We start from the raw sequence: 17,473 nt of genomic DNA, 5'->3' as shown, positions 1-17,473 counted from the left end.
TAACACATCTATTAGCTAGTTTTTTCGGCTAACACATCTGATAGCTAATCATATGGATCCGAACATGATCTAAGAACTTGGGATAAGAACTAGTAGTACTCCTACATACTAATTTCCATTTTATACGGAATAGCGATACATTGACTGTAGCTCCCAGTCGATCATAGAAGTTTCTTATGCCAAGGAAAGGTGGAGTAAACTTCTGGCAGAAAGAAATATTATGGGAATCCAGAATCCAGACCGTATATTTATACCCAGAGGTTTATAGCGTTGACTTGATCCGGCTTCTCTGTCAGAAAATGAAAAGAAAATTACCAGCAGTGCCACAAACAAAGCAGTTTGTCCGCATAAACATATTACATTTTGTAAACTACAATTACATCTATGCGTCATGCCATTCCACCGGCCGGGGGCAACTGACCAAGGAGAACAGAAAAACCAGCAAAAGTCTACTGAACTGCCTTGGCTGAAACTGGCATCCCCTTTGTGCCTCAGGATCAGATCACATCCAATCAACATAATCGGAGGATGATTTTGCTCCTCTTTTGGGCTTCCTGTACCTGTTATTCTCAAACTTTGCTTTCGAAAGGAGGGAATCCAGAACTGCTGCTTCAGCGAGATCGTAAGGCGCCATCAACACACTGGGCATAATATCCACATAGGTGAGGGATATATATATATATATATATATATATATATATATATATATATATATATATATATATATATATATATAGAGAGAGAGAGAGAGAGAGAGAGAGAGAGAGAGAGAGAGAAGATCAGGATATCTGACGCTAAACCAGGAAGCAGTAATATGTGGATAATACAGTCCCTATTTTCTTCCTACTACTGCCTCCGTTTGAAATGATAGTTCATTTTAGCTTTGTGCTAAATCAAACTTCTCTAATTTTGACTAAGTTTATAGAAAAATACATCAACATCTACAAGATCAAATTAGTTTTATTAAATTCTCCAAGAAATGTATTAATAGTGAATTTATTTGAAGGTGTACATATTAATACAGTTTTCTAAAAAATTGATCAAACTTAGAGAAGTTTGACTTACGACACTATAATAATATAATTTGGAACAGGGAGTAATATGATTGTATCATGTATAGCTCTTATACTTTTTTACTTATTGCTTGTACCCAATCAGGATATAGGTCCTGAACTCCCTCAACCTCAGTTTCGATTATAAATCCTGTCTACTCATCCTGTTCAATTAACAAGTTCCTAAACTAATGGACAGCTCTAATTTGAATTATTTTATGCCACCATGAGGAAGATATTAAATAAAGTGTAAAAAGTTTTGAATGTGACCTCTTTCACTGGTTCTAATTTAGTGTAGCATGGCTTTTTTTTTAAAGCTGAAACATGAATTGTATGATCAATTAATAGGGTGTTTAGTTTGAGGAATGAAGTATCCATCATCTCCTCACTCCTTACTTTTTTGTTTGGTTTACATAATGAAATGAGTTGATCCATCACCACCTTATTCCTCACAACATGATGCACCACCTCATCTAGAATGAGGTGGTTCCTTACCATAAATCAGCTCTTTACCATCATGCTAACTGACAAAAAAGTAGCTCATGACAGAGGATATGTACCTAGCAAGAACATCCTCCAAAATAGTGCGTTGGCAAGGCGTCACATAGTATATGCACTTTCTTGGACACTGCCCAACAGCGAGCTGAACAAGGTCATCTTCTCCATTACCTGCAAATAAAAGGGTTGAACTTTTTCTTAGAAAAGGTAAAGGTGTGGTCATACTTATAAACTGCTTAATGGAACTACTATGTGGGCCAATTAACCCAAGTGGTTGTGGTGGACCTACCTTGAGATATTGCACGAGCTGTACCAATATCATCTGAAAATGAAAACACATGAGGTGCCCTTTTAACACAAGAATATGGGCATCCTGCAGTAGACATCAACAATTGTAATTTGTCAGATAAAGTTGACAAAATATGTCCACACGATTTGTATTGAACAACTACACGAAAGGCCTATGTCCCCAATGTATAGGCTATAAAATCTGTAAAAACTAGGAAAGTGAACAAACTCGGTTGCATCAACGGAAGGAACACAATCCTATGTGTAATGTGTTCTGCTTCTAAATAAGGACTACAGCATTGTTCAATAAAAATAGGTACATTGTGTGCCAGGAATTAAATTAGCACAACATGGTGATTAATCTCTTATAGTTAGGGAGATTAGAAAAGTGATAAACTTATGTGAAACTTTAGTTTTCTGGTGCCAATTCTGACACCAACACCTAATTCGAAGTTGGCAGCAAACCTTATTCTTATAACAATACTATGGTCAACAACAAGGCCGATTCACAAAACCCTCATCCTTAACACTGAAGCAATACAAGCACAAGTACCAGTGCCAATGCATAGAAGTTCATTGACAAATATGTCACGGGCTTCACACTCAGGTTCATCAAATGGGTCAACATTATTCCTGCACAATATTGTAAACATAAGCACATGAGTAGGATTTTCTTGAGGCTACTGAAACAAAGATCCCAACTGTCTTAGTTTTCGATGCCTAAAAAAAGCATTCACAAATGCAGAAATTACAGTGTCACAATGAAATTGAAAAGTGGATAAAGAACATAAAATCCTCAGCAGGTTTGGATTTTGGAATATGGATTGAGAGATGAGTTGGTAACTAAGCCCACTGATTAATTCCAGATTTTCCCCTTAAAAATATAACTGCCAGTTTGTTGAGTGGATCAAACCAAAATATATTTTCAGCACAAGCAACAAATGTACTTAACATGATGCGTACTAGGTTATATGTATTAGACAAAGGCCATTAGGCTTTGTATATTCCTTGATGATGGATTACAGAAGGGATTACACTTATATAGGAGAGAGGGGGGATGGCCCAAGTGGCCAGCAGTGTGAAAGGGCCAGTATAGCTGGCGCCTGCACAGATAGCTAGGTGATTACAGTAAAGGAGCACATAATTCTAACACCCCCCCGCAGTCGGAACGTCGGTGGAGCGAACGTTCAGATTGGAGCGAAAGTCCATGAACACAGAAGACGGAAGCCCTTTGGTGAAGACATCTGCGAACTGTGAGGTGGTGGGAACGTGAAGCACACGAACAGCACCAATAGCAACGCGTTCTCGGACGAAATGGAGGTCGATTTCCACGTGCTTGGTGCGTTGATGTTGAATGGGGTTGGAGGAGAGGTAGACGGCGCTGACGTTGTCGCAGTAGACGAGGGAGGCAGTCTGTAAAGGGTGGTGCAGTTCCTGTAGAAGTTGCTGCAGCCATGGGTTGGGGAACCGGCGGGGTACGCGCGGCGGCCGGAGGAGGGCGCGCGGCGGCCGTTGGGGCGGGCGCAGCAGCCAGAGCGCGGCAGCCGGAGAGGCGCGCGCGCGGGTCGGGGCTGGGCGGCAGCAAAGAGTAGCGGAAGCAGGGGATACGATTAGACTGATACCATATTAGACAAAGGCCATTAGGCTTTGTATATTCCTTGATGATGGATTACAGAAGGGATTACACTTATATAGGAGAGAGGGGGGATGGCCCAAGTGGCCAGCAGTGTGAAAGGGCCAGTATAGCTGGCGCCTGCACAAATAGCTAGGTGATTACAGTAAAGGAGCACATAATTCTAACAATATGGTGCAAATCATGATTACATAATGGACCTTTCACTGCATACTATCTGCAATACCTATGAATCAAGTAGTTCTTATTCTTTTTCTCATATATTCTCCTCAGGCGACCCCATTGCTAGTGCAGAATTATCCTACTATCTGACCAACTATGTTTTGAACCACAAATGTTTCAGAATTTGAGTGTACTGATAGTTATTCTAAAATTTACCAGGAATAATTACAGCTCTTCAATTACTATGATCAAAACATATTCAATATTGCCATGATAACTGGCAATTACAACCTAATCTATCACTGAAAATGCATAAGAAAGGAGCAGAGGTCCATTATTATTATAGTTAGCTACAAAAACAAGTGTATATAAAAGGTTTATCGCATGATATGTCTAGAATACAAGCTGATGGATGTATTCTCTACCTTTCAACCATCATTTCTTGGTTGCCAGATAACATCTGTGTGCGAAACAAAACAGTGTGACTAATAGTGATATGTAACTAGAAGGTGAAAAAAAAAAGGAAACACTCCCTCCAGTAAAAATCAACCAACCATTTAGGTTACACTACATGGAGTCAGATTTCTAAACATAGCCACAGATATTTCTATCGAACCTTTTTTTATCATATTTCTATCGAACTTTAGATTGTGCATAATCTTGTTTGTGGCTTTATCTCAAAAGTTCCTTCACAATTCTGAATCCTTTAAAGCCACACTTGCACTGTGAATTGTAATTGTCTGATGATGTTTGATCGTGGTTTTTATGATAGCATCCATAAGCACTTGTACAAAACACAAATATAGTACACAGAGTTACCTGATAGGCCTCGATCACTCGCCTCATTATTAAATCTGCGTTTTCTGGGTCCTTGCAAACATCAGGATGGAATTCCTTCACCTGTACAGAGCTCCCAATGTTATGTTGTGGCAGTATTGTTAGACCACAAAATCGAACGCAGCTTTGGCTCAGCAAACGCTCACCTTACACCGCACAGTTTATAACACAACAAAATGTTACTTATTCTTATGGAAATGTTTCTTCTAAACAAAAATATATATAATAAGGACAAGAGGTCATAATGCAAGTAAGTTGGAGAATCTGTGAGTTCCTTCTATACCGTGGCACTCGGTGCCTTCTTCCCCTAATCACAAAATAACCAACACTCAAAAATGGTGGTTCCAAACACCACGATTATAGGAGATCATGGAGGTACGCCAAGTTCTTTAGATACACTAGCAAGTAGCAATCGACTATTGTAATTTCTAGGATGCCTCAAGAGCTAAAATTGTGCAGCAGCACAAATCTCCCCATAAACAAGTGAGCGTTACACTACCCGGGCGCGAAAGGCGGCCTTGAGTTGAGCGGCGGAGTAGAAGGCAGTGGTGGCGTCGAGGCCAAGGATCTGGAACGGCGTGGCGCGCGGATCCAGTATCTTCCCCGCCTCTCCCTCGAGGCCCCCACCGAGCGCCGAGACGCGCGGACGGCGGAGGGACGTGCTGCGCCGCGTAGACGGCGGTGGCAGTGCCCTCGAGCCGCCGAACGGGGCCGCGTGGCCGCGCGAGGGGAAAGACGATGCGACGGCGGACATCATTGCATTGCTGTAGCTTCTGATAAGCTCCCACAGTTTCGCCGCTCGGCGCTCGCGTGGCTGTGTGCGCCCGTGTGGTGATCGTCGACCGTCGCTGCCGGCGCCTACCGCGTGGCCGCGCGAGCGTCGGCGTGGTGCGTGTGGTGTAAGCGTAACGGGCGGGTCGCCACTTTTTATTATCCGGTTAGCGTTTAAAAAATACACCCTCTATTCCAAATTATGGTAGTGGTAGAGAGTCAAGATATCTTAAATTTAACCAAATTTCTATAATAAAATAATAACATTTATAATATTAAATAGTTACCATTAAATTTATCATTAATTATATTTTTATAGTATAGCTATTTCATGCTATAAATCTTTGTAATTTTTTTAAAAATTTTGGTTAAACTTAAGATACTTTAGCCTCGTTTACTTCGCTGAAAAAACTAGCTGTCGGGTTCATAAACCCGGGGTCCCTCATGGACCGGCTTTCCAGCAAAGGCTCGGCCAGCAGACAACAGCCCCGTTCGTCTTGCTGAATCTTGACTGAAATTGGCTGAAAAAAACTATTCTGGCTTAAATGTTATGAGAGAAAAGCATCGTTCTGGCTGAAAAAAGAAGCTGAACAAGCCGAATATGGGGTAAGCCGAACGGGGCCAACACTGCAAACGACGCGCAACTCTTGGGCAGGCCCAAACACCTAAGCGACAGGCTAGAAGGACATTCCACTCTCCGAACCGGAAGGCCAAACCGAGAAGGAACGGCGCCCGCTTCCGACTCGGGCCCGCCTCTCCGACCGAAAGGCCTGGCTTCTAACTCCGGCTTGCCTCCGGACGGCCTCTCCGACCGGAAGGCCAGGCCGAACACCACTTCCGACTCCGACCAGCGTCTCCGACTGGGAATGCGTCAAACAAGTTTGAAGCAATTCAAAGCAAGGTCTTTTGATGCTCTCCCATTTAGCCATTTGTCCTTCCAAAATTTTGTCCTTTTCTATTTCTAAGTTTAACGCTCGTGTATCACTGTCTCTCTAATGATTCGTCTATTTCCTAAGTATAAACTTTTGTAAATTATAAGGGTTTATAATGATAAAATGCAAGGATATTTGTAACCTTATAAGCATAGGCTTGTTTGAATCCTATATGTCTAAAGTTCAGTGGCTTGGATCAAAGTTTTTCACCTGAGAATTCGTTCAATCAAAAGTTTTTGAAAACAGAAATGCTATACAACACACATGTGTTTTAACAAAAAAAAAAATTGTCTCTCTCTTCTTCTCTTTTCTTTCGTTTCCTGGCTTGTCTGGTTGAAGAGAAATACGTGCGCAGCAGATTCCTCCCTTCCCTCACCGACCCGCACTGCCCCATCCACCTTCCTGCCCTGCGGGCCCCGCGCACTCTGGAGTCTGGACGGCGTGGACGCGCTTCATGGCCGCATGAACCCGTCGGTCCTCTACGTATACGCGTGCGGCCGGATCCGATTTGTCCTTTTGTTCGTGTATAAAAAAATATTTTTTATGATCTATAGATCTGTGATCTTGTGATTTATGATTGTATGGAGACAGAAGAAGACCGGAGGTAGAAGACTGGAGGTTGTTAGATCTTAATTCTATAGTAAAAAAAAATCATATGTTGACACTGCCTAAAACGTTGGGTATGAAAATTAACGCGACACACGGTTATGATCGTGACCGTGCAATCGAGGATTCGATTCGAGTGTGCAAACCGAAGCCGACGCTCCCGATCAAGCAAGTCACCCGCTAGAGGGAGCCGAGCGTTCCCGTCGTTGCCGCCGGCCGGCTGGAGGTAGGATTCCAATCCGCACCCCCCGAATCCCCGAGGACCTCGACCCCTTCCCCCGCCGCGCGACAGGCGGTCGCCGTCATGTCCCCCTCTTTCGCGCTGGCGCACTCCTCACTCCCGTTCCCTTCTCGCCGCGCGCTCCCCACCCAGCTGCCCCGCCGCCTCGCCCCCAAACACCCGCCCCTTTGCGCTTACGGTCTCCTCCTTGACGGCACGCTCCAGCGGCCGCTCCGCACGCCTCGACGCCTCGCCGTCTTGGCCAGGGCTTCGGCGTCCGCTGTGGTCCCGCCGCACGGAGAGGGAGGTGGTGGCACGGAGGCGGGGCGCAAGGGCACGGGGTACCGGAACCGGTTCCTGGACCTGGCGCGGCTGGGGGCGGTGGCGGAGGGCGCGGCGGAGGCCTTCTTCCGCAGCGAGATCCGCCGGCGGCTGGCCGTCACTGCCGCGCTCATCGTGCTCAGCCGCGTGGGCTACTTCATCCCGCTCCCAGGGTTCGACCGTCGCCTCATCCCAGACTCTTACCTCAGCTTCTCCCCGCTTCCTGCAGGTCTATTCCATTCCTCCCTCGGATTATACGCTGGCGAGTTGTGCACGGGGTTTTGTTTGGGGAAGCTAATAGCTGTAGTTCTACCTTCCTTTGTGCAGATGACCTAGGCGATTTCTCCTCAGAATTGAAGCTTTCGTTTTTCCAGCTGGGGATCAGTCATCAAATTTCAGCATCTATTGTCATGCAGGTTTGGTAATTCTTATCCTTTGGTCCGTGATGTGCTTATATTTGTCAGTGACAAATTCTTGCACATGTTTTAGTTAATTCTTAATTTGTGCAATGAAAAAAGGAAAGTTTGTGAGTTGCATTTTTTTTAGAAAAAAAGAAGTTTTATTCTGATCTCTACATAAGTTATGCAATCAACCAAAATTTATTGCAAATTCAGGATCTGGCTTATAAAAGCAAGCTCTTAAAAAGCTCATAAGATGTAAAAAAGGACAGCAATCTAAGCAGTAAGCCTATTTGAAGATCGCCACCATGTTTGGCGAAGATCTCCATTGCTGTTGTCTCCAGGATATGACTAGGCCACTGGTCGGTCATATTTTTTTTCCTGAAAAATGGGCTAGAAACGTGTCCAATGAATAGCCCTAAAAACAACCTGTAAATAAGAAGATAGTATCTTTTTTGTCAAAAACCAAGTCATTGAGCAAAACCAAATAGACCAAATGATTGTGCTTGTTCCCACACAAACTTGAGAGCACAAGTTGTGATTACTTGCTGAAGCCAAGGAACAAAAAAATGAACAGGGTTTCTTGGTGGGCATAAACCAAAAGCACCAAACAATGTGTGCTACGTGGCAATTGAAAAAAAATATTCTGAATGGTTTCTTTTTTTCGTTGCAAAAGCAACAACTCTCATCACCTCTCCAATTGCACTTTACAAGGTTATCTTTAGTTGAAATTACGTCCTTCAGAAACAACTAAATGGAGATCTTAATTTTAACGGGTAACTTCAACCTCCATACTGCTTTATAGAGGCATTGCAAGTTGGTTCACTAAGTATTTGTACATTGATTGAACTGAGAAATATCCCTGGTTGTTGAGGTCCCACTTAATTGAATCTTGTTAGCAATCAAGTTACAGAAATGCTATTCTTGAGACCAATTCATTCCACTTGGCTAGATTGTCACCAACTAGTGCTCTGCGGAAAGTAAAATTAAGTGGTCTAGAACTAAAAACCTGAGCAACTATAATATGTTTTTCCTAGCAATATTGTATAGTGTTGTTCTTTGAGAGTCAAGTTTTCAAACAACTTGTCCTCCCAGAACCTAACAAGGGCTCCATTGTGTAGATTAAAAGAAGATAAGTCTAGGAAACTATCTTTGAATTTCATAGGCCTTAACAAAAGTACGAATCTCCTGGTTTCCAATGTGTTTCCCCTATAGTTTTGTTTTTCAAATATTTCTTTCTAAGAAGTTGTTGCCAAGCCCCATCTTCATTGATTAATATAAAGAGTCACTTTCTTAGCAAGCAAACATTTTGAGTCACAAGGTCTATGATTCCTAAGCCACCTTGTTCCTTTGGTAGGCATAAAACTCCCCATTTTGTCAGTCTATAACTCTTTATTATTTTCTTATGGTTGTCCCCTTGTGAAAAAAAAGATCTATAAAATCTAACTTTTTGAGAATCTCTTTTGGTACTCCCAAGAAGGACATCACATACATTGTTCGTGAGTTGCATGACATCAACTCGTCCAATGGTGAAAGAGTTGTCTCATAGTTCTAAATTTTTGCTCATGAGACAGCTGCTTCACGAAATAAAGACCTCTTTCTCTCACCTCCCTCTCTCCTCATCACAAAATAGTTCTATGTGGCACTGCATGAGACGACCTCTGAGACTGCTAACGTACCAATGTACTTGCCCTATTCTTACTACTATATCCGATTCCATGACCTTGGTTTCCACTGTTGGCTCTACAGATGAGTGAATCCTTAAACATGCACGTACTCTGCCAAAGTGCATGTTTCCCTTAGCATAGGCCAGAAGCCCAGAATTTTGGTAGAGAAGTTTTTTCCCCCACAACATTCAGAGTTGGTAAATTGCTATTTCAGGCTTGGAAATTATTCGCAAGTAAATCCTTAAGAAAATTGTACCACGCATCCTTTAACATTTATCTATTTAGGTATATGAGCTCAATTTTCAAGAACTTAACACTTTAGGCCCCAAGTGTTGCTATATGTTTCACACTTTCGCTTTGCCTAATAAGCACAAGTTACATTGCGCAGAATAAAGATCAGTTTGGATCTACTCATGTAAGTTTACCAATCAATATGTTCACTTTCATGGACCTAGTTGGAATGCCACAAGTTTAAGCCTCTTTTTATGGCACTTGATTGTGCATAAAAAATGCATCTTGTTATTTTGATACTGTTGTTACAATAACTGGTCTCTTTTTATGGAAAGAAAACATAACAAAAGGTATCTGTTTTAGGTTCTCTGTCATGTTCTTCCATCACTTGAAAAGCTCTGCAAGGAAGGATTAGACGGACATGAGAAGTTAAAAGGCTATATGTGTGTCTAGTTGTCTATCTATCTTGAACAGTGAGACTGTTTTTTTTTCCCTGGAAATTATTTGGATTTTGACATACCATTTCATCTAGTTTGAATCCTTTCTTTTGTGTGTAGATGGTGGCTTTCTTTGTGTTTTGCAACTGTGGCTGCTGTTACTGTGTCATGCTATTCCCTGCAGTATTCAGTATATGCTGCAAGTTACAGGTAAACTACCTTTTGGTGCAAATTTATTTTCTTCAAAGTACTCCTTCCCCACAAGCATGCTGGCAGGCGCCACCATCAGCTCACTGTTTTGTTCCTTTGTTTTTCATGCTGATGCATTATCAGCTGTAAGGGCAATAAGTAATTCGAGGGACCAAAGTTTTTATTGATCCTAATTTGTTTGAACAGTAGGAAATATGAATACTCATTTGGTATGTTTACAGCTCTATTTATTTTTATTCTTTTGTTACAGGGTTAAGCATATAGTTATAACAAGTCTTTTGCTTGTTCTTGGTGCAATGTCAATGACATGGATTTGTGACACCATAACAGAATCTGGATTTGGTAATACTTTACCTCATGCATATTTGTAATTTATTATAACCTGTCCATGCTCGAAAAGTCTTGTGTCTTGTATGAACTTCTACACACGTTATGTCATATATTTGATGCTGGGCATAATTAATTGTTTGGAAGAAACTTGATATGCTATATTTGTCTCGATACCAAATAAACTGAAATATTGAGAAATGTTTTCTTCTCTTTTTTTTTTTTTTTTTTTTTTTGGGGGGGGGGGGGGGGGGGGGTGGAGCAATTTTGTTTGCTGATCTATATTGTGGAAGGGCTCATGGATGTTTTAATGCATGGAGAGTTTCTCATTCCTGAAAGGCTAAAATAAATAACTGCCTGTTCTTTTTGGTGGCTGGTCTTTTTGTTCCAATTACTTGATCTGTTGGTACTGGGCTCTTAAGAAAAAAACAAAACATGTATTTGAGTTAGGAGTTTCATTGGCTTGATTGATGAGTTCAACATGAAAACAGATGATAATGTTATTATCAATGTGTCTATCTTGTTCTACTTGGCTAGTACTTTCATGTTCATTGTGTCTTCTATATTTTTATTTGCAGGACATGGCTCATCTTTGATTATCTGTGTGGGAATTTTGACTGGCTACACAGATACACTACACAAGATGATAACTCAGTTTTCAGGTTAGCTCTCTGAACTTGAGGTTGTCAACTTTCTGTAATGCCTTTTTTAATATGACTTCGTTTGGTGTTCATTTGTTTTGCCTTGTTTTTTTCTCTAAGTGTTCTGGAACATGTTTTCAAGAAATTATCCTGAAACCACGCTGCTATACCTTCAGCTTTGGCCTGTACCCTCTTTATCTGCACGTTGGGAGTTTTAGTTCTGTTATTTTCTTTGAAACAGGGAATTTTTCCTATTGTTGGCCTTACATCTTGGGAGTAGCTGGAATTTTTATGATGCTCACCATGGGTGCTGTGCTGGTGACTGAAGGATGCAGGAAGATAAAACTTCAGTACTATGGATTTAAATTAGCTTCTGGTGCAGGGTAGAATTCTTTTTTTTTTGTGATTTATTTTTATATATGTTATCCGTATAAATAGTTTTACACTTTACTGTTTCGCCTTTCTTTTAATGTGCAAATGACCTTCAGGTAACAGTAGAACATATTAGTATTTCACTAGTTATAAATAGTTTAATGTTAAACTGTTTCTTATTCTTTGTACTGCATTTTTTTCAGATAAAATTAAATACTTGAGGAGTTGAGCCATTTCACCCTTCTTTTGTAGGAATGAAAGCACCCCAGTTACAGAGGTTGAGCCGTATATCCCCTTCAACATCAATCCGACTGGAATGCAGCCCTTGTTTACAACCTCATACTTGCTAGCTTTTCCAAGCATCATGGCCAGGTAAACCATGATGTCCCTTGCTTACAACCTCATACTTGCTAGCTTTTCCAAGCATCATGGCCAGGTAAACCATGATGTGTTTCATTTCTGTCTTTTCACTTCCCCTAACATTGTAATGTGGAATATCTGCAGTATTTTTGCCTCACCCTTTTGGGAAAACTTGAGGGAAATTTTGAACCCAAAGACTTCAACTGGTGGTAGTCCCTTGGTTTATTACTTGACATATGCTTTTCTCGTCTTCGTCTTCAATATTTTTGATATTGTAAGTTCGTGTCTCATCTTAATAACCATGTATACTTAAAAACTTCTAATGTCTGCAAAATTACTTCTTGCTTCTAATGCCCTCTTCACCAGTGGATTACAAATTTTACATCTTATCTATCTACCTGCTTTTGCTAATCATGTTTCAATAGCATGGGACAGCAAATCCTTATTCTTATGTTACTGTTGCTTGGGATCTGAATATTCCCTTGGTTCCATTGATGGTCTACTTTCTGTATGTCTCAACATAGCAGGTTCCAAGCCCTGGTAAAGGAGGAGAGTTGTGATAGGCGTGACGAGCCAACGTTAAATCTAGCCATTCCAATGGAGATGAAACCCGAAAGAAAACCGTTGGGGCGTAACCCTCTTAGCGATGCGCCATATCGGAACCCGGGTATGGTGTTAAATGGGCAAGGGCCGGGTCGGCACCCCCTTGGTGACGCGCCGTGTCGTGATCTAGGCATGGTGTTAAGTGAGCAAGGATTAGGTCGTCGCTTCCTTAGTAGCGCGCTACATTGGCCCCCGGGTGTAGTGTAAAATGAGCAAGGGTCTTCACATCTGAGTCGACGGGTGCGAAGGATAAGAAAGCTAGTCCAACTAGGATCCGTTTAGGTAGTTGGAATGTAGGGTCGCTTACAGGGAAGTTAAGAGAATTAGTTGATACCGTGACTAGGAGACGTGTAAATATATTATGTGTTCAAGAGACTAAATGGAAGGATCAGAAGGCGAAGGAGGTGGACAATACATGTTTCAAGCTTTGGTACACGGGGACAGTCGCGAATAGAAATGGAGTAGGAGTTTTGATTGATAAGAGCCTCAAGAATGGTGTGGTGGGAGTGAGAAGGCAAGGAGATAGGATTATCTTAGTCAAGCTTGTCGTTTGTGATATGGCCTTGAACGTAATTAGCGCGTATGCCCCCCAAGTAGGCCTCTACGAGAGTGCTAAGAGACAGTTCTGGGAAGACTTAGATGGCCTAATTAGAGTTGTACCTAGTAGTGAAAAGCTTTTTATAGGAGATTTTAATGGGCATGTAGGTACTACAAGCGCAGGTTTCGAGGCAGTTCATGGAGGTTTTAGGTATGGTAGTAGGAATCAGGAGGGGGAGGAAGTTTTGGACTTCGCGGTAGCTTTTGACCTGATGATAGCCAACACTTTCTTTAGAAAGAGAGAATCTCATCTAATGACCTTCAGTAGCGGACAACATTCTAGCCAGATTGACTTTGTCGTCGCAAGAAGAAAGGACAAACGAGCATGCTTGGGTTGCAAGGTGATACCAGAGGAGTGTGTTGTTTCTCAACATAAGCTTTTGGTGGCAGACTTTCGTTTTCAGGTGCGTGCCCGTAGGGATAAACAAGCTAAGATTGAAAGAACAAAGTGGTGGAAACTGAAATGGGAGACGTCAGAGGTATTCAGGGAAAGGGTTATCAAAGAGGGCTCTTGGAAGTAAGAAGAGGACATAAACAACATGTGGGAGAAGATGGCAACCAACATTCGAAAGGTGGCCTCAGAGGTGTGTGGAGTAACCAAAGGAAGTGGAGGCAAGGCTAAAGATACTTGGTGGTAGAACGAGAAAGTCCAAAGGGCTATTAAGGAGAAGAAAGAATGCTATAGACGCTTGTACCATGATAGGAGTGTGGACAACATAGAGAAGTACAAGGTGGCAAAGAAGACTGCAAAGCGAGCTGTAAGTGTAGCAAAGGGTAGAGCGTACGAGGACCTTTACCAACATTTGAGTACGAAGAAAGGAGGGAAGGACATTTATAAGATGGCTAGGGTTCGTGAGAGAAAGACAAGGGACTTCAACCAAGTTAAGTGCATTAAGGATGAAAGTGAGCATCTCTTGGTGAAGGATGATGAGATCCGACATCGATGGCAAGAGTATTTTGACAAAATTGTTCAATGGTGAGAATACGGACACAATCTTTCAGTTGGATGACTCTTTTGATGACACCATTAGGCGTTTTGTGCGGAGAATCCAATAATCTGAGGTCGGAGAGGCGTTGAAAAGGATGAAAGAAGGTAAGGCGATGGGACCGGATGGTATCCCAATCGAGGTGTGGAGATGCCTCGGGGACATAGCTATAGTATGGCTAACCAGTTCAACCATATTTTTCGATCTAACAAGACGCCTGACGAGTGGAGGAGAAGTATATTGGTACCGATCTACAAGAATAAAGTGGATATTCAAAGTTGTACTATTTATCGGAAAATTAAGTTTGTGAGCCATACTATCCCGATTAGGATAGGACTACATCAAGGGTCAGCTTTGAGCCCTTATCTGTTTGCCTTAGTGATGGATGAGGTCACAAGGGACATACAAGGGGACATCCCTTGGTGTATACTTTTCGCAGACGATGTAGTGCTAGTTGATGAAAGCTGGACAGGAGTGAATCAGAAACTGGAGTTATAGCGGGAGACTTCGGAGTCTAAAGGTTTTGACTCAGTAGAACTGAAACTGAGTATATGGGATGTGACTTCGGCACTACTACTCGGGAGAAGATATTAGTTTGGAAGGTCAAGTAGTGCCTAGGAAGTATACATTTTCATATTTAGGATCATTGCTACAAAGAGACGGCGATATTGATGAAGATGTTAGTCATAGAATCAAAGTAGGGTGGATGAAGTGGCGCCAAGCATCTGTTGTCCTATGTGACAAAAGGGTACCACAGAAGCTAAAAGACAAGTTTTATAGGACGGTGATTAGGCCTACTATGTTGTATGGTGCAGAATGTTGGCCTACGAAAAGACGACATGTTCAATAGATAAGTGTCGCGGAAATGCGTATGTTGTGTTGGATTTGCGGTCATACGAGAAGGGATCGAGTTTGGAACGATGATATACGTGATAGATTAGGGGTAGCACCAATTGAAGAAAAGCTTGTCCAACACCGGTTGAGATGGTTTGGACATGTCCAACGGAGACCTCCAGAGGCACCGGTGCGTAGTGGAATCCTAAGCCAGGATAGTAATGTGAAGAGAGGCAGAAGAAGACCGAAGTTGACTTGGGTAGAGGCAATAAAAGGAGACTTGAAAGGATGGAATATACCCAAAAACTTAGCCTTAGATAGAAGTGCTTGGAAAACAGCTATTCACGTGTCTGAACCTTGATTGCTTCTGCTGGATTTCAACTCTAGCCTACCCCAACTTGTTTGGGACTTAAAGGCTTTGTTGTTGTTGTTGTTGTTGTATCCTTCCGGATATATTTTCCCTAGTTCTCCATAAGCAATATCAGCATATTTAAGGAAATGCCACCTGTTCACAAAGATTTAGCATACGTGTTTAATTTTAAGATACTTTCTTTCTCAGATAAAAAAACTGTACATTATATTATCTTGTGATTAAGGTTTTTTAATCTCTTTTGGTTGCCTGTTATCTGTATGACTAGTGTAATTGTGGAACCAAGCATAACTGGCATATATGGAACACTGCAGGACAATGCACATGGCATAAATTATAATGATCTCAGTCCTATAGTGTCATAGCACTCAAGTTCTTAATATTTTCAGCAACTGAGTCAATTTATTGGGATGCATGCTTATTTGCACATATTTTATCTGCGAAACTTTTGTTCCAGGCTAACTTACCCAAAGAGATATCTGATTACCTGAATAAGATGAGTGCAAGGGTACCAAGGATAAAGCCTGGAAGAGCAACAGTAGACTACCTTACAAAGATACAAACATCAACGCGTTTCTGGGGTAGGTGTTCTTGAAGAAAGTTTACCACATTGTCAAATTTTGTTATGATTTATCGTTCTTCTGCACTTTGTGTCTTTTTCTCTAAGAAAAAATAATAATCTCTTATATTCCAGGAGGTCTACTGCTAAGCTTGCTTGCAACTTCCTCTTTATTGCTTGACCGATATCTCAGGCAAATAAATGAAGGGTTTTCAATAGGGTTCACATCAGTCTTGATTATTGTGAGTACATCTCAGGCACACTCGTAATGTACCTTATTACCGTGAAAATTAGTTGTTGAACTGCAGCTATTATGCTGTCTTCATCAGCCTTTTTGTCTATGTTGGCTTCTGCGGTGGTCCTGGATCAGATCTTGCCATCTTGGCAATGGAAACAGATTCTAAAATTCTGAATGATCCATACATGACCATGTGGCTTCAATTCTAATGCCTTTACAGAAGAATTTGAAATACATGGTTTTCGATATTTTTGTTTCATAATGTGAAGTTGCATTAGCACTAAAAAACTGGAATCTATTCACTTAGACATTTAAGACTGAGTTTGGATTTGATAATTATCCACAAGTTTTACATGTATTTAGTATAGTACTGAATTATATGAAAAATAATGATTTCAGGTGGGCTCAATTATTGAGCTTAGAAGATCATATCAGGCGTACAATGTGATGCCAGCACTAAGCAAAGTTCTGAGGAGATATGGTGCTTAAGAGCATGTAAGCGCCTAAGCGGATATGTTGGTGATGATGGCACCATCCACTAGGTACTTTAACTTTTCTGCCAAGGTTTATCAATATTTGAGATAAACATAGTTTCGACTTTGGTCTTTTATAAAGAGCATGAATTGGAATCTTTTATGGGGTTACAGCTCGTGTTGTTTCAAGGTCGATTGGCCCTGACACTTGGCAGTTGGCGATATATCACGCCATGATGAGAAGCTTACTACACATACTTCTGTTAGATTCAAAGATGGAAGCAACATGGCTTTGCATCGGACTTTATTGACAGTGTGAACTGAGGAAACAACAAACATGTCCAGCAAAGCAAGGAACGTGGTTTACGTTGGGTGCTTCGCTTTTGTGTATTTGTGCACCATCGGGAAGTTATTGCAAATGATCGAAAATCTTCGATATCCTAATCTGTTGGGATCTGTAATTCTCCACCGTTCAAATGCTCTGAAAGGAAGGACCTCTTGGATAGGTCCTTTTTTTTTTTTTTTGGTTGTTTGGGCGTGAACACATTGTTGGACGGGCTGTAGTTGAATGTTAAGAGTGGGGATGAGTCGGTCTCGACAAAGATCTCTACATTGAAGTTCATTTTTGTTGTGCCTGTGAATGGCCAAAATCTCAGTTTCGTGCACAACTTTGATCGGATGGAAATTGCTTCTTTTTATGCGGGTGTTTAGTCAATGGTATATGGCTTAACAGTCGAGGAAGCACATTCATGTCGTCTTCGTTTAAGTGTTTAACACTACAAGTGGTTCACATTGCAGATCGAACATCGTATACCAGTATCGCCCTGGCTAGTTGGGGTTCGGTGGCCTG

At 41.6% G+C, this 17,473-nt stretch overlaps 2 protein-coding genes across 4 annotated transcripts; one reads left to right on the top strand and one right to left on the bottom strand.

Moving 5' to 3' along the window:
• Positions 1–218: 218 nt before the first annotated feature.
• LOC136513779 (uncharacterized) lies at positions 219–5,368 on the bottom strand. 2 transcript variants are annotated; one of them, XM_066507746.1, is made up of 7 exons: positions 4,970–5,368; positions 4,453–4,533; positions 4,059–4,093; positions 2,392–2,471; positions 1,840–1,923; positions 1,613–1,736; positions 219–641 (listed from the first exon to the last, which is right to left on the bottom strand). In XM_066507746.1, exons 1-7 carry the CDS (start codon positions 5,225–5,227, stop codon positions 503–505), a joined length of 801 nt encoding a protein of 266 aa, XP_066363843.1. In that variant the 5' UTR covers positions 5,228–5,368; the 3' UTR covers positions 219–502. The 2 variants fall into 2 exon arrangements, with proteins under 2 accessions (XP_066363843.1, XP_066363844.1); XM_066507747.1 differs by having other exon boundaries at positions 1,613–1,721.
• A 1,562-nt stretch (positions 5,369–6,930) lies between these two features.
• LOC136513454 (preprotein translocase subunit SCY2, chloroplastic-like) lies at positions 6,931–17,341 on the top strand. 2 transcript variants are annotated; one of them, XM_066507460.1, is made up of 13 exons: positions 6,931–7,549; positions 7,648–7,736; positions 9,980–10,059; positions 10,174–10,263; positions 10,514–10,605; positions 11,169–11,252; positions 11,473–11,614; positions 11,856–11,975; positions 12,108–12,237; positions 15,811–15,934; positions 16,048–16,154; positions 16,550–16,692; positions 16,814–17,341. In XM_066507460.1, the coding sequence occupies exons 1-12, from the start codon at positions 7,084–7,086 to the stop codon at positions 16,637–16,639; spliced, it is 1,614 nt and encodes a 537-aa protein (XP_066363557.1). In that variant the 5' UTR covers positions 6,931–7,083; the 3' UTR covers positions 16,640–16,692; positions 16,814–17,341. The 2 variants fall into 2 exon arrangements, with proteins under 2 accessions (XP_066363557.1, XP_066363556.1); XM_066507459.1 differs by having other exon boundaries at positions 16,798–17,338.
• The last annotated feature ends 132 nt before the right edge of the window (positions 17,342–17,473 follow it).

The sequence above is a fragment of the Miscanthus floridulus genome, chromosome 16 (assembly GCF_019320115.1).
Source record: "Miscanthus floridulus cultivar M001 chromosome 16, ASM1932011v1, whole genome shotgun sequence".
Lineage (NCBI taxonomy): Eukaryota > Viridiplantae > Streptophyta > Magnoliopsida > Poales > Poaceae > Miscanthus > Miscanthus floridulus.
Note: the sequence above shows the minus strand (reverse complement) of the source record. Positions and strands in the feature narration are given on the sequence as shown.